Source organism: Anarrhichthys ocellatus, unplaced genomic scaffold, assembly GCF_004355925.1.
Source record: "Anarrhichthys ocellatus isolate YVR2014 unplaced genomic scaffold, GSC_Weel_1.0 scaffold67, whole genome shotgun sequence".
In the NCBI taxonomy this organism is placed as follows: Eukaryota; Metazoa; Chordata; class Actinopteri; order Perciformes; family Anarhichadidae; genus Anarrhichthys; species Anarrhichthys ocellatus.
Window position 1 is genome coordinate 392,019 of NW_022280097.1, and position 16,671 is coordinate 408,689.

Here is a 16,671-nt window from a genome sequence, read left to right on the forward strand (position 1 = left end):
TAAGACGCCTGGCCTCGTTACGCTTATCACGATGACAACTAAATACGCACAATTAGCAGTCACCAAGGCGTCCGCGCCGCTGTCGATTCCTTTCCCCCAAAAATGATCGCAGAGATCCCAAACGTTGAAAGCGACAATCCCTCACCGAGTGACGCGCGACAAACCGCGCAGCCACCACAAACATAAAGGGGAGGTTGAAGCGGCGCGCTGACATCAGAGACGGCTCTGGATCAAACTCATTTCCACGCCTTTTGTCTGCCGTTTGTTGTCGACTCGTTTTTCTAATTGCGAGATGAAGACGTTTATTTTTTGCTTGTTTGTTTCTCGATGGTCCGGGGCGAACGCAACAACAACAACTCTCTCGATCCTAACACACTTAAAACAAATCGCTGCCCCCCCAAACAAACTAAATAATGCAACAGAGGGACATACATGCAATGAAAGGCGCGCACAAACAAGAGCCGGCTCCTCGCCGTCTTTTCCCAGGCTGTTTTAATTTGACACCTTGAGCTGGGGTAACTAGGTGGGGAGCGAGGAGCCGCAGAGGAATTCATTAGGCGCGCCACTGCAGGGTCCTGGCTCCGAGCGTTAATGACATTGGAGGATAGGGAAACGAGACAGCCCAGACGCAAAATGAAATAAACATGAGGACTGTCAGCTCTGACAGCACCAGCAAAGGGGACAGAGTCATCTGGGCCGGAGACCTTCAGCCCGTAAGATCAGACCAGACGGCTTATGGACCAAAACAATATTAGTGTGGGAGCACAATCATCCTCGCTAGGCCCATATATTCACTTTGACAGACACTGTGTGTGTGTGCAGCTCGCCGGCATTGATCTTTCTGGGCTTCACTCTTCATATCATTAAAAATATCCATCACTTGGCGCTCCTGCAGCATTCAGATACACGGCTGCAATTAAATATTAATGTCACAGCACCCCCCCCAAAAAAAAAAAAAACATTCAAACTGCACTCTTAATGTGGCTGCTGAAAGACATTAAATATACAGCAAACTTTCTGTCTGGCTTCACCGTGGATCAATTTGGATGACTACAAAAATAACAGGCCGAGAGAAAAATAAGAGATGCTATAGCCACAGAGCATGGAGGGAGAGGAAAGGCTACATTAGTCATCTGGCTTCACTATTACGTTATTTCTTTGAATAAAAAAAAATGGCGCTCTTCGACAGGTAGAGCTGCGACAAAAAATTGCTTCTGAAATAACAGAACTTAAGCATCCCCCCATATACAAGCAAGTCGTATAGAGTGACATGAGTGACATTTTTTGGTGTCACAGCATTAATACGGTGTTACATTGGGTCAACGCACGTGCTAGCAACAAGAGAGAAAGCATAATTTTTAAATGCTTGTAATCGAACCTCTGTGCGTGTGTGAAATTGATCCTGTAATTGATCGTTGTGACCACACTGGCTGTTCAGCAGAAAGTATCAAAGGCTCGTTTTAAAGCTTTCCATGAAACAGCTCTAAGGAAACTCAAATCTACTTGTAACTGACATGAGCCGTGCTTTGTTAGCAGTGCAATTGCTCAGTAAAATAGTTCTACACATCAAGATATGGACATATTTGGTGCTTTTTTGTTTTACTTATGTTAGGACGGTAGCTTGGTTTAGCGTGTGTCCTCCATCCATATGGGGGGAAAAATCACCTCTACTATCATTAAACTTCTTTTATCTTGAATTAAGTTAAGCGAATACGAGTTCCTAATGAAATTCCCGATTCCCTTGGTGCTGCAGCTTTGTCGTCGGAACGCAACATGTCAGATTCCTCCATAGCTGCTTTTGCACAATTAGAAAAAAGAGTGTTGTCAGCTAAAAGACGTGGACTCTGCACAAAGGAACAACAATGCATACAATGGGACGAGCGATTCCTCCCCGAGCACGGCTGAGTATGGTCTGTGTTTGTAAGGCCTCTTTTCGCGAGAGCCTTTCATCCCCCGTTCCTCAAAGGACACAATAAAGCTGTCAGTCAGCGCGTCAGTCAGTCAGTCAGCAGGCAGCCCCAGTCTGTGCTGTTGGACTGGGTCTCCTCTGGCGGATGCTCCGTATCTGACACGCGGACGCTCTCACGCGCCGATGGAGCTCGGGTCTCTGGCGATGCGGCAACTGCGACTGGGTGCCGGAGATGACCCTCCTCCTTTTTCGAGTTGCTCGGCTTCAAGTGTGAGGCTCCGTCACGGCGGGCATCTGCCCACGGACGATCGCGGGGAGGGGCCCGGGGTTAGCTGACACCTGTCTCTCCCAGGACGAGCCCGCCTTTGTGACGCGGGGCTACCGGGTTGGCTGTCGGGACAGGCCTCGAGACAGATATGACAGGGCCGCTGACAGGGGCCAGAATGCACGCTGGGAGCGGCGTGGCCGTCAAACACAAGCGAAGACTTCGGCTCTCTTCGCTGGGCCTGCACCGAGACCCTGCAGCTGGCAGCTGAGAAGCCTCAGGCAGCGTGCGGTGAGAGCAGCGCCGCGTGCCGTCGGCTGTTCAACAATGCTAATCACTGTTGCACGGTTGGACCGCCAAGACACAGACACAAAAATCAAATGAGGGTTTTTAACTGTGTGTTAGTGGCGAAAATGACTCCTATGAGGCTTCGAACTCGGCACGCTTATATTTCTGATCCCCACTCCAAAAAGCGTTACCAGGTTTGAGGCAGCCTGAGCAGAGGGACGCAGATGAAACTCCCCCCGGATGGGATGAGACTCCCCGCCGATAGCTGCAGAACCCGCCGCGTTGTGGATGTGGAGGTTCAGCGGAGGAATCGGCCGGTGCAGCCCTCCTTGCTCACTGACCACAGTTAGAACAATGTGACTAATTGGCCTACTTTCCCTTTTAATTAATCATGGCTCGCTGACAGCTACCTGTGCCACACATCATCATTAGTCAAGAGGAGAGCAAGTCCCAGCTACGTATGATAAGAGAGGAGGATACACCTCATCAACTCATTTCCCTCCATTTTTTTTAACAGCAACAAAGCAGTCACAGAAGAAATATTTTTCAGAGAGAGAGAGAGACACAGAGAGAGAGAGACACAGAGAGAGAGTGAGAAACACAGAGAGAGAGACACAGAGAGAGAGAGAGACACACAGAGAGAGAGAGAGACAGAGAGAGAGAGAGACACAGAGAGAGAGAGAGACACAGAGACAGAGAGAGAGACAGAGAGAGAGAGAGCGACACAGAGAGAGAGAGTGAGAAAACCTTTCATATGTTCAAAAACTATTAGCGCTCCACAAGTGCTAGGTTCTAATGTGACTGTGAGTGCTCTGATTAATACATGTACTCTTTGATTTTGTGTAGCCTTGTGTTGTTGTTGTTGTTATTTACCTTTTCTGATATTATTGCACGGTTAAATCAATGAATTCTATACAAGACCCACGTTGTAATAAACTCAAATGACCCTTTAAAAAAAAAAAAAGGATCATTTGATCTGTATTTAATAATTTCTGTTATTTGGACAACCGTCCGTGCGCCTCCCTTTTAGCTTCATTCAGAATGAAGGGCTGAATTTAATTACATGGTAACACACTGTCCACAGAACGTTAAACAGAAATGCACATGTGTCACAACAAAAGTCATTGTTCCGGTCCCTCAATGAGGACCTATGCTGCCTCTCAGGACTCGGGAAGCCAGCAGATGATTGACAGCTCCATCTTTTAAAGGGGCCATCCAACAAAGAGAGAGAGAGAGAGAGAGAGAGAGAGGCCATCCCCACCCACTCAGTTGAATGCGTTTAGAGACCAGCGATTAAAGAAAGCGAAATAAACCGTCTTAAAGACAAATGCAGAAAAAGAAAATGAAGCCTCTCAGACGCAGATTAGTGTTGAGGGATACTGATCCGAAACAACTTCTAATTGGACTCAGCGTTTATCTCAGTCACTTCAGGTTTTAACTTCCACGCAGGCATTTTTTACAACTACCCATATGTTGTTTAACGCAACGTATTTGGTCTTATCTCACTCATGAGAGGATAATTACCACTTTCATAAGGCAATAAACACCTCGCTACATTCAGCTTATTGTATCCCGAGCTCATGTACCCCAGGATGTGGCAGGTAGAAAAAAACGCACTGGAATATTGTCTCGCTTCCAATTGAGGTGAGATAGAATGCATGCTTGTGGAAGGAGGGTTGATGGATATCGTGTGAAAACATGGAAAGAAAAAGCTGGTAGGGTAATAGCCTGCCTGAACTCACACAAATAAACGTTCCACAGTGCCGTGCTGACATAGTTCAAAAAATGAAGAGAAATGTAGCGATGTAAAATTCTCTACAAGCTGTTAATATTTCATGAGTAGCCATTCTTGACACTGTCAGTATACCTAATTTGTGTAGCAGGCAAGGAGAGGGGAAGGGAAGAGATGGGAGGGGAATAAAAAAAATAAAAAGGGGGGGGGGGGGTTAAGAGACGTGGAATAAATGGAAGAAGATATAGGATAAAGGTGGAAAAGTGTCTCCGGAAAGACATCAGCACGAGCCGAGCCGGCTGACAGTGAAATTTTTTTGGAAGTCAGCATAGTACAAAGAACATTTGAAATGGCCCATTTAACAGCACTGTACTCCACTCCCAGCCGATGCCACCATTTGCATACTTCATATCAGACGAAGATGGATGGTGAGAATCAATGTCACTGAGATGAGCGCTTTATCAAGGTTACGCTATCCTCCAAACTCCTAAAACCTCTTTATCTCATCTCTGTTGTCAGAATATTAACTTATCAACACGATCCTTTTTACAGCCGAGGCAGGAGCAATGTGCATTTATCAGCGGGGACGGCGGTGACAGGGCGGCCAGCTGGCTTTCAGAATGGCAACTAATGACTACTTTGACTATCAATTAATCTCCCAATTATTATTTTCTGATTGACTCATAATCGTTTAGTGTTTAAAATGACAGAAAATAGTAAGAGGTGCCCATCACATTGGCGATGCTTTTGAATTGCTCGTCTTGTCCGTTTAAAAGAACACAAATGTGTTACATTTACAAACATAGAAACATCAGAAGCTGGAACCAGTATTTGTTCCTGATTTAATTTTTTTGTCCATCACTTTATCTCCAAATTGTTCCAGCACCACTGGTATTTAAGGGTGCAACCATTGCAACAGTGAAGCCCTTAAAACATGAACTATTCCAATACTACAACCTCCCTGAGCCCAATGTCCCCCAAACAATCAAGGGCAGGATCAATGCTGTCAGCAGACTTAATGTTTTCAGATAAAAGAACAGAAAGAAAACCAGCCCCACTGCTAACCTTGTAGCTACACCATATCAACAGGCTAGATCAGCCGGTTGTGTTGTGTTGGATATTTGATTTAATTTTTATGGAACTACCAGTGATGGTGCGTTTGCCGCCGTCCTGCCAACAGTTTGTTGACAAGCTGCAGTTTTTTTTTTCACCGACGGGTAGCTACTGTCGGGGTCAGAAATATGCAATCTAGGTCTCGAAATTGCACGTCGTAATTGTGTTTTGAATAATTTGACGTGCACGCAGCATTAGCCAAACTATTAGACCTGCATTGCCTTGATTTGTTAGAGGTAAAGTTTCTCATCAAAGTCCGCAAAGCTCTGAGCAGAGAGGTCTGTGTGAATGGGTGGGTCACACCCAGGACTTTAACACGTGAGACCGCTGTTTGTGTCCCATGTGAAAGTAAATATCACTGTTGACTTATTCCAATTTAAGTCTGCAACTTAAAAAACATACTTATTTCAAGCCAAACCATGATGTTTTACTAAACCTAACCAAGTGGGTTTGTTGCCGTAACGTAACCAAGCAATTCTATTGTTTCTCTCAAAACGTAATGTCTGTTTGCTTTTCCCATTGGTTTAGTGTATTCTAAAATGAAACTAATTACATTATATCTAATGTCAGTTCATTTTAGCATGATTTTGTAACACTCAGTGGGGAACAGTGTTGCTTATTTTCCTGTTTAGATGGAGCAGTGCCCCCCCCAACCCTCCCCCCCGTAGAAAAACAAGTAATGGCTCCATTTCAACCTCCTCCTAGACAAGCCTGCCTCAAACAACCGTTCATATCACGACCTGCACAGCTCTGCAGCCCATGTTCAGTGAAACATCAATATCCTCCTCTCGCTGTACGGCTACAGAATCCCTCCCTGTCCGCATGATTAGCTTCTGGTTCCTCATTAATGGAGGTGAGGACTGAACTTCCATTTCAAGCCTCTGTGACTCCCACCTTTGCTTCCGTCCGCTAGTCATAAAAATGTCACGGCAGCCACAGAGCCCACAGGCCATGCCGAGATCTAACAGGAATCCCACGCTCGGGGGCCAAATCCGGCGGGGCAGATGCGGCCGGTGGTTCAGTCCAGAGGTCGCAGAGTCGCCTCTGCATGTGACTTTCCACATACCCGGCCCTCTCTCCGACTTCCTGACACCAGCCGCTGAAAGTGACTTCAGCCGAGTGCACATCCAACTCTCCTGGTGTAATGTTGCACCGCGGAGAGAGAAAGTGACAGATCATTTATAAAACAGGAAGAGCAGCTAACTACAGTAAGCACAAGCTATTTCTGGAGGAGGATGTCTGCAAATAGCAAAGACATGTCAATAGCTAACAGGTCCGCCGTGAAGTAAAACCACTTAAAAGGCAAAGAAAACTCCAAAGTTTTTCGCCCGCTGCGACCCCCCGCTGACGCCGCAGACGATCACGCCCCACGCTTTAAGTCCCCCCCGCCATGTCGCTGGCGTCGGCACTGGGAAGGCGTCCAAAACCACGATGCCTTTCTCCTACGGAACATTTGTTCCCTGACATTTCTCTGTCCTGCCACGCTGCATGACAGTTTATTTTGGGAAGCGCAGGTTGGCACCTGAGACAGAGCTGACAAAGCACTCGGTGTCACTTCAATGAGGCCAGTTGGTGCCATGACAGTGCCTCTGGCCGCGCACGGTGCTGCAAGATGGACAACACTGCGCCGAATATCTTGGCAAAGTAGGAGAGGAGGCATCAGCTGTTTGCACAATTTCATCCTCAGAGGGGGAATGAGGCAACATGCAATCTCTAGATCGGAGACTGCTGTGGGAGGGAACCCACCTCAGATTACTGGACGTTAATAAAATGTGAACTGCTGCGATGGACCGGTCGCCACATCAGGGTGTTTCCCTGGCTTCAGCCCAATGCATGCTGGGAATAGATCCAGCACATCTAGCAGGGTAAGACAATAGCTGCATGAATGATAATCTGAAGGTGAGGCTGGAATTTTCCTACTATCAGAAAAGAAGGGATGAATATCAAAACTGGCCTTTTCTGAACAAATTCAAACTTCATTTGAATAGTGTTGAATCACAAGATAAGCGGACTGTAAGGAGGCTGGATTTTACAAACTCAGCAGCCTCACGTTCAGCCACAATTCGGTCCCTTTTTTTATGTTAAATCCAAAATGCTTGTCAGATGGTTTCTGCTAATTTTCTCAATTTTTACGTCAGCATTTGACAAACAACTCCCGCTGGAATACAAGGCACCACCTGTTGCATTCATACACTGTGGATTTGCACATTTGTACAGTAGTTCAAATATCAAACAAAAGTGACATTATCAGACGGGTTGATTATCCAGGAACCCTGATACGATAAGCTACTGATCTTAACGTAATGAAACATGTGAAAATGTGCATTCATATTAGCATGAATGTTTTGTATGTTTGTGTAAATGAGGAGATATGAGAAACTTTTGTCCTGAGGGAAACCCAACTAGAGTGAGTAACAGCTGATATTTACCCAACATAGTCAACAATAGCTCTTCTCTACAAGAATAGTGTCAAGCTGTATGTTTGCTATATCTCCAGTCGGGATGTAGACACTGTTACATTTCAGTCACGTCTCTTCCTAATCGTCCCTCGGCCGATGGAACGAATGACATACTGTAGTTGAATCGCATCCCACGTTAGCTCGGCCAATCGTGAGCCTTGGCGGGGCGCTCAAAGTCGCTCTGTGAGGAGGGGCCCCACTGCTGCTCAGAGACGAGTCAGCAGATCTGTGGAGGCCTCTGCTGCCCCTCACGGAAGGTTTTTACGAACGCACTGATTTGGACCGGGGGAATCGAACATCATATTCTTTTAGGACAAAACATATGGCAAAACGCTCATGTGTTAACTTCGTCTTACAGCGCGACCTTTGTTGCAGTTTCCCCGTAGTGTTGCATACATACTCCACCTGACACACACACACACACACACACACACACACACACACACACACACACACACACACACACACACACACACACGTACACGTAAGTGAGGAGTGAATACATATCCTGTTTCTCGTAATGCAGCACGGATAAGATTACTGGCTGAAATGTTTCAAAAACACACACGACCCAAATAAAAAATAAAAACCTTTGTGCGCACACACACACACACACACACACACACACACACACACACACTTCAAAGTGACAGAGCAACTGCTTTGCCGTGTTAAATATCAGATGCAAATGAAAAGAGAAAATCTATCATGACTCTAATGTGGCCTGATAGGAGGGGGCCCACTCTCCTCTGAGGAGCCGAGCTGTGTGAGGAGGGTGATGTATGGAGGAGCTGGATGAGAGGTGAAAAGCGTAGCGAGACGGACGAAAGGGAGGGGTGGATTGCTGGGAGGGAAAGAGGGGGGTAGGGGGGCACGCAGTCCTGCCAGACTCCTGAGAGCCCAGGGCAAAAGTGGAATAAATGTTGATTAGTGTTGATTTTGTCCAACGAGCACCCGGCAACTGACAGTGGGACTAAGCTGCAGCGAAAGGGAACCATTAATCTTGGTCTGGTTTAAGTAGTGTATATTAATTTGTGTCATTTCCACTACGTGGAGAGAGGTCTCTCTCTCTCTCTCTCTCTCTCTCTCTCTCTCTCTCGTCTGAAAACCGTGGCAGCCTTTCACGGCGAACGTACAGTGGACGCCTGAAGGTGGCGTCTGCAAGTAGCAGCTTCGGGGGGGGTGTGTGTGGGGGGGTAGAAAAGTGGAGGAAATGAGATTCCGAACACTACGTTACGGAAAATGAACTCCTGGGGGGTGAAGGGGGGGGGGGGGGGGGGGGGGGGGCGCGGTGGGGAGTTGGTATGGCAACCACATCCAAAGTGCCATTGCATGTTCAATTTAACGTGCGTAACGAATTTGCAGACTTGATTAAATTCGTAACGTATTAAGAAGGCCTGTATTTTAAAAAACAACAACATAAAAGGCGGGCCAAACCCGCAGGGACTGAGATTTCAAAGAGAGCCTCTAACAAGCAGAATAGCAAAACAGTGATGTGAAAGCGGCGCGTTGAGCGCAGGAGTCCACACTCACGTAAAAGACTGAGGCCCGCGCTCTTTACCGCGTCTACTTGGATCTCGCCTCCGTTCTGTTATCTTCGCAACTGGCAACGGCCGCTCCGCGCTAAACGTTACCTACGAACTGCATTCCAGTGGCCTTCCGCCAGGAGGGGGTGATACAACAACAAAAAACAAAAAATTCACCAGTTCAGGAAATATAACAGTTAAAAAGTGTGAGAGGGGGTTTTCAGGGTGGAGAAACTTCTCTTGGTGAGAAATCACACCGCTCTGCTCGTCTACGTGTGATGTCAGTGTTAATTAACAAATGGCGGCGCAGTAAGATTCCTATAATTAAGCTCCTTAATATGATTAACACGTATCAATTAGGCGACTGACAATTAGCATAATGTATAATGTAAGCACATTGTTCTATACTGTAATGGTATTAACGTGCCATTTACGACGCTGTCACTCACTGATGATCCTGTGATTAGGATTCTGCGTCGAATGCAGGCAAAAGTGCCCGACGCCGGTTGATCAATACACATTTTTCCCTGTTGTCTACAAACTCGGAGCAGAATTACACTTCAGGTCTTCCTCTCTCTCTCTCTCAGTGGATGATTAAGCAGAGAGATTGGGGAATCAGCTGTGGCGGCGATTTTGGCACGTCATCACATCGCAGAATAATAGACAGATTGATGGGGACTGAAAAAAAGAAGTTAGTTGCTGTCCTTTCAATGCTTTTTTTTCATTTTTAATAAAGTTGTTGTTGATATTTTTTTTTTCAATTAGTTGATGAGTTGCTCGGTGTATAAAATGTGAACGTCAATCACAAACTTCCAGAGTCGTCAAACGTCTCATCTAGAGCCGCAGCGGTTGGTCAGTTCATTGATTAGTCGATAGGAAGACGCCAAATCGGCACTTCTTTAGAAAATTGACTAATCGTTTACATCATTTTAAAAGCAAAACCTGCAGAAAAAGCTAAACTGTTGGTCGGAGAGACAAGACAAAGTTACCTTGGAAACTCGGATAATGTGATGGTTTCAATTTTAAGGTTTTATACATAAATCGATAAATCCAGAAAATAATAGCCTGATTAAGCGTTAGCAAAAGTGATTTTTAGTTGCAGCCCTGGTTTTGTCCGACTAACAGTCCAAACCCTAAAGACGTTCAGTTTAAATGATACAAAGCAAAGAAAAGCTGCAAACAACCAGAACAAGAGAATGTTTGGCGTGTTCATTTAATCGTGACCTAATCGGTTAATTACTTATCAAAATCGTCGGAGATTCATTTTTGCATCAATAGACCAATCGATGAAAAGGACTAATTGTCTCAGCACAACACCACCAGACCGCACTACTTCTGAAATGCTACCTGATCCCCTATGAAGGCTGCTCTGGAGTGTTTATACAGTGACGCAGCGGCTGTAATACAAATAGGCAGATGCCAAGCACCTGAATGGACCGACAAGTCGATGTGGTGAAGGCTCCCATGCACCTTCCATAACCAGACCCCTGGCTCATTTCACCCTGTCAAACACGAACTCTGCCGCCCTCTGTAAAACACCCTGTTTTCACCCTTCAAGAAATAACATTACATCACTCGGCGAGTCATTTTTTATAAATGGAGGATCCCCGAGGCTGGAAACCTTACACTACACAAACACGGGGCCGCGAGAGAAGCCGGCCTTTTGTTGAGGTTGAGAGGGAGAAGAAAAAAAGAAAGTCCAAATGAACCAGCCAGTCAGAGCGGAGCATTTACTGAGCAGCTCATTCGAGGAGCGGTTTTGTTTGACACCGCTTGAGATTTATGATGTTGGTGAAGTGTTTACAGGGGTCAAGACGGCTCATTTTCCAAATCAGTTTGTCGAGCATTTGCTTATCTAAAGAGGCCTTTTCATCAATCATAAAAAAAAAAAGAACTGATGGTGAAGACCAAGAGAAAGCAGTCCACCTTCAAACCATCTGTGATATCGGCGCAGACAGATGGATAGATTACAGATAGAGAGAGAGAAATCTTGGATTAAGTCGTGTCATATTTGATTTTGTGCCTCTCGTTGCTTAACTTGCTTTCAGTTAGTGGAAGGATACGGTTTCATGGGCCGATGGCAGCCGAGTCAAATTATTTGGATTTATTTATTTGGAAAAGTCTCTGCGAGAACTTTTTTTTTTTTTACCTTTGCTCCACATTTCGGACACATGAGCACAATAATTATTATGCTTTGTGTATTTAATGCTTCGTCTCTTCTTAGGAATGTACTACGCAACGCACACACACACACACACACACACACTCATGCACTGTGTCTGAAAAACAGTATTCCTTTGAAGTAAAAAAGACAACCCAAATATGCCTGGAATGAAACCGGGTAAAGACGAAGCCGATGTCTGTCCAAAAAGAAGAAGAAGAAGAAGAAGAAGAAGAAGAAGAAGAAGAAGAAGAAGAAAAATAGCAGTGGATTAACTAAAGTGTGTTGTCCTTGTCCCTTCCTCTCTGGTGTTGCTGCACCATTGTGCTTGTTTATGCTGCACAATATTTCTGTTGGCCGTCCCTCACTTGAGCCCGGTAAAAATACACAGAGCAGGTCAGAAGTTCAGGCCCTAGATCAACACTGGCATTGTGTCCTGCAGGTGCTGTCAGCCGCTCCGGGGACGGAAAATATACACACACACACACACACACTCACACACACAAGCAAACAGCGGCTCTGTGGCTTCACACACACACACACACACCGGGGTCTGTGCTCGTGTGGTACTCAGGACAAAGAAGTTCCAACTGCAGCTCCGAGGAGAGGCTGAAGCCGCTGGACTCGGCCGGTCTATACACACTCTGTGTGTATAGACGGTGTTAGAGGTGGGACTGGGAGAGTGTTAAAGGAGGAGGCGAGAAAGGTTTGTTTCCAATCAGTTTCATCACTAAGACTAAGGGAATAATGACAATAACACAAAAACAAACAGAGTTGCATCATGCACTCTCTCATTTTCAGCCTCCCGTCGAAAGAAAAACAAATGACTTGTTTCACTACTGCCAACTTCAAAACTACAAATACCATGATACTACTAACTTCCCAACATGGCAAAGGTCAAACGGCCTCCGACCATCACAGCTGTCCATCTGACCATCAAAACTTCAACTGAAGTGAAAAGCACCACTCAATAACAAATTAAATAGGTCACAAGCATTATTTTTAACCCTCGTCAGCGACTTTAATATATGTTTAAATTCAATTACCAAAGAAGACCAAACCACTAGGGGGAGCAACAAGCTGCGACCTCTTCTAAACGTTCATATTGAACCAGCGAGATTTACTGAGACACGAGCAAAACAGTGCTGCAAATGTCCAAATCTGGACGGTTTCGCCAGCGGAAGTGGACTCCACAACACTTTGAGTTCAACCAGGAGAGTAAAATACTATTCGTATTAATTAAAAGTGCCCTGAGATAACCTCCGCTATGATTCGGCGCTACATAAATAAATTAAAATGGAATTCATTATCAAGCCTATGTTCTATATTTGATGAGTGGACCTGATGAAGCTAGAGTAAAGCACAACATTCATACCCAGGCTCTTTCTCTCTCTCCCCGGTGTGTGAGTGAAATTATGTTTTTCGACAGACTCGATCTTGTTTTATTTACACTAAAACTGACAGTGACGAAGGTTAAGTTGTGTTTGGAGCATGACCACTCTGAACTCGTGGTGATTTTTAATACCATAGCACCATAACAGCAAATCAACCTCCAGCAGGATTAGCAGAAGGCTTATTAGAGAATACCAGTACATTTGAAGTGATATAAAAACAATCTTAGAAATTATACCAGAATTAGAGAAAACAGTTTGAACCGTGATTAACCGTGAAGCGCTCCACAGTAAAACTTAGAACAAAGCCGACTGGATGAAAAGGAAGACGACACAAACAAGACGAGCACCAGATCTCCTGCGTGGAGCTCCCAGCGAGCTTGCACCTCGTATTTATAGGTTGCCAAGCTGAAAGGGAGAAGAATGGCTGTGCAGGCAGGAAGAGGTCCAAGCTACTTTGTACTCTCGGCAGAGCCGAACTTTGGATGAACTCACGAGAAGCGCCAGGGAGTAAAACACTATGCATAACTGTGTCACTCCCCCTCCAAAAGAAACCTACCAAGACAACACAAAAAAAATAAAGCAGAGGAGCGAGCCAGCAGGCTTCAAAAGGCCCCCCTTGCTCTCTCCCGAGGCAGAGGCCGACTCAAGATAAACTGCCGGGGCTTGCGGGTTAGGCAGCGAGGTGAGCTTCAATGGAAAACAAAAAAAAACCTCAATGAAAACATCCATGAAAGCACCAGGCGAGGTGTGTGATCACACAGGAGAAAAACCTCCGCCGCCGCCGCCCCGCAGAGGTCAAGTGCAACTCTGGAGACAATGAGAAGAATCCCCTCCTCGTCCTCCCATCCATTCCACTTGATTTCATGCACTAATGAGTGTGAAACACACACAGAACGCGCTGCCTTCCGAAGGAAAGTGGCACGCTGCGGCCACTCAATACCTCTCAGCAGTGTAACTTTTTGAGGAGTCCTGTAGAGCGTCGGGGAAATAAATAAAAAAAGATGAGAGGCACGCTGTCGGTCTGAGGTGCACCGAATTCCATCTCTGGCAATTTCAAAAAATGTCACGTGGAGGGGTTGGGGGGGGTTTGATTTTTTGGAAACATGACTTACGCCTCATGTTGCGTTATTTCTCTCCTAGCAATTATTCTGCTGACACGCTCTCTCACAACTGCTTTAATAGAGAGAGGCACAATACAGAATGGAAAGAGACGTTTTCACCAGACTTGACAGTTAACTCGCGAGGGGAGACATCAACGCGCTTGTGACAATTTTGCTCAATACTCTCTATTATTCCACAATAAAACTTTTTTTTTTAAAACCAACCCCCCCCCCCCCAAAAAAAACCTCCTCATTCATATTTTGACACCATAATTGATAAGACCTGCTCGAGGTAATTGTCCACAGAGCCCACTGTGAAAGAGTTAAAAACATGCAGACTTTATAGCTACAAGAGGAAACACATGTTTTACATGTCAGTGAAATTTATATGGCCAATTGTGTTGTGTTGTGTGTCCAACATCAGGGTTCTCCTTTTGTGAATCGGAGTCTGAATAGCACATTACACGTCGATGATAAAATAGCCCTCACAAGAGCTGGTGCCTCTCTGGTGTTTCTTTTTTTTTTTCATGCGAGCCACATGCTCCATTTGTGAACAAATACTGTATTCTTTTGAGGTGGTTGGGGAGACCTGGAGCAGTTCTGGTACAGTGTGTGGACAACAGCGGTGCAGTGTTTAGCTTCCTCTGCTCGTGGTGCAGAATTAACGTGAACGTACCTGTTTTTTCTTTGATTTCACACAAGACATTGAAAAGAGCTGGCTTCATTCTGTGACAGTTGAGAGCGTGTTTCCTGAAACAGAGAAGTGGCTTCAGAATCAAACCACAGAAACATATATTACATCTAACACCTATTCATCCTCGACATTATTGGACAACGAGGCTGCCTAAACTATCATTTCTATTTTATTTTTTTTAACCTTTTAGATAAATGCTAGAGTACAATTCCAGGCCCAAATAATACAGCTATTCTTCAGACTTCAGATTAAGAGCAACTTTATATGTACACATGTGCAAAGTAACTGGTGCAGCATTTTATTTAGCTTCGTCTGTTGTCTTGTTATTATAAAATTATACAATTCATATTTTTTTTTCTGACCAGCTTTGTCAATAAAACAAAACATTTGAAATGCATAACTTTGGGTCCTCGCTTAATTTAAAGTGAATTACACAAAATGGATGAAATGTGTATCACAAGTTGTAAAGTTACATTGCATCTGCTCGCCGCGCTGTGAACGACCTGTGAGCCACTTTAAACTGCTAGTCGGTCATTACATTTCAAAAATAAATTATTAGCCGTAATATTTTGGGTCTCGTGAACGCACCTTGACTGTGTTTGAGGTGTAAAGCTCTTTAGAAAAAAATAAATAAATACTCTCCGTGGGCGACCCGTTGGCATGTCACAGTAATGACATTCATACACTTTTATTTTCTCCTTCGGCAGTGACTTATTGAAATGTGAAGCCAATTTTACAGGCATGCCATCGTTGTTTTATATCGGCTTTTGCACACGGCTGTGCAAAAAAAAAAAGCCCTCACATTTAAAGTCCCATCTTCACCGCGCTGTATTGTAAATTTAGCAATACACATTTTTCTTTTAATATTCCCTTTTTGTAGCGCGTGTCTAGTTTTTGCCGCCGCCGCCGCCTCCTCCAGTAGACAGGAGAAGAATCTTTACCTGGCTTGAGCTTCGTCCAGACTCTGATCCGTGATGGTCATGATTTGCTGTAAAATGTCTCCAATGTCCTGTTTTCTTCCGTCGCCGTCCGTCCCTCCGTTGCCCTCCTGCATATGCGGCGGCAGGCCGGGGTGCCCTGCCATGCCTACCCCCGTGTGAGAGTGCATCAACCTCGTCTGCTCGTCCATCTCTTCTTCTCCTTCTTTTTCTGCTTCTGCTTCTCTATCTAATTCTCTGTGGCGCTCTCGCTGCTGAAATCCTGCAAAAATACATATAAGATGAAGAAAAAAAAAATCCCGGTAGTGTTTTTTAATATCTGCGCCGCGCACCCGGTCGTCTCCTCGCTGGGGCTTCTTTTTCTGGCGGGGGTATCGGAGAGGAAAGCGGAGACACGAGTCCTCCTCTGCTCTCTGGCTGTCTCTCTCTCAGCTGGTCGGAGCTCAATGTGAAATCTGATCTGAACTGCCGTTGCCTTCACTGGAGTACGGCGTGCGTAAAAGAAAAGAGAACGAGAGAGAGCGCGCGCGCGCGAGAGAGAGAGAGACTGCTGATTTCTACTACTGACACGAACTAGGGCACGTTTTCCTGTAATGTGGCGCACTGATCCAAAACCACCCCCCTCCACTCTTCCTGCCAAATTACCCACAAAAAAAAGTGTCTGTGACAAATAAGAAGTGTGGATTGATTTCACTCACTCACATCCCCCTCGTCATATACAGTACAGGCTGGGCGGGCAGCAGCGTAAGCAATGAGCACGAGAGTCGGACTCCGCCCACGCGACATGATTGGGAATATAAGACCGTTTAGCCCCACCTTGAGGTGCCTCTCTCGCAACGTCGATCATTGGACTGTGGAGGTGGGATGCAAGGGGGAGAAGCGGGGAGGAGATGTGGCCGCTGCCTTCCCCATGCGAGGGGAGACGGTTCGGAGTGGCAGTGGGGTGATGAATGGAGCCTGAACTCCAAATAAATAACAGCGACTGACACATAAGGTCTGCTTTAAGTCTCCCCTCGTGACCTCAGCGGGAGCACCCAAGGGCTCCACAGGAGACGATTTTATTCCCAGGCTGTGCCAAGACACAAGGCACAC

At 45.6% G+C, this 16,671-nt stretch overlaps 1 protein-coding gene across 5 annotated transcripts in view; it reads right to left on the minus strand.

Moving 5' to 3' along the window:
* The window catches only part of LOC116397458 (pre-B-cell leukemia transcription factor 1-like), a 58,730-nt gene extending 42,731 nt beyond the window's left edge, over positions 1–15,999 (minus strand). For 3 of the 5 annotated variants that reach the window (XM_031872883.1, XM_031872885.1, XM_031872884.1), the window contains exons 1-2: positions 15,583–15,855; positions 14,624–14,697 (exon numbers count right to left, since the gene is read on the minus strand). In XM_031872883.1, the coding sequence (XP_031728743.1) occupies positions 14,624–14,697; positions 15,583–15,770 (262 nt within the window). In that variant the 5' untranslated portion in view covers positions 15,771–15,855. Of the gene's footprint in view, positions 1–14,623; positions 14,698–15,582 lie in introns of all 5 variants that reach the window. The other 2 variants (XM_031872887.1, XM_031872886.1) reach the window with 1 other exon arrangement.
* Positions 16,000–16,671: the final 672 nt, after the last annotated feature.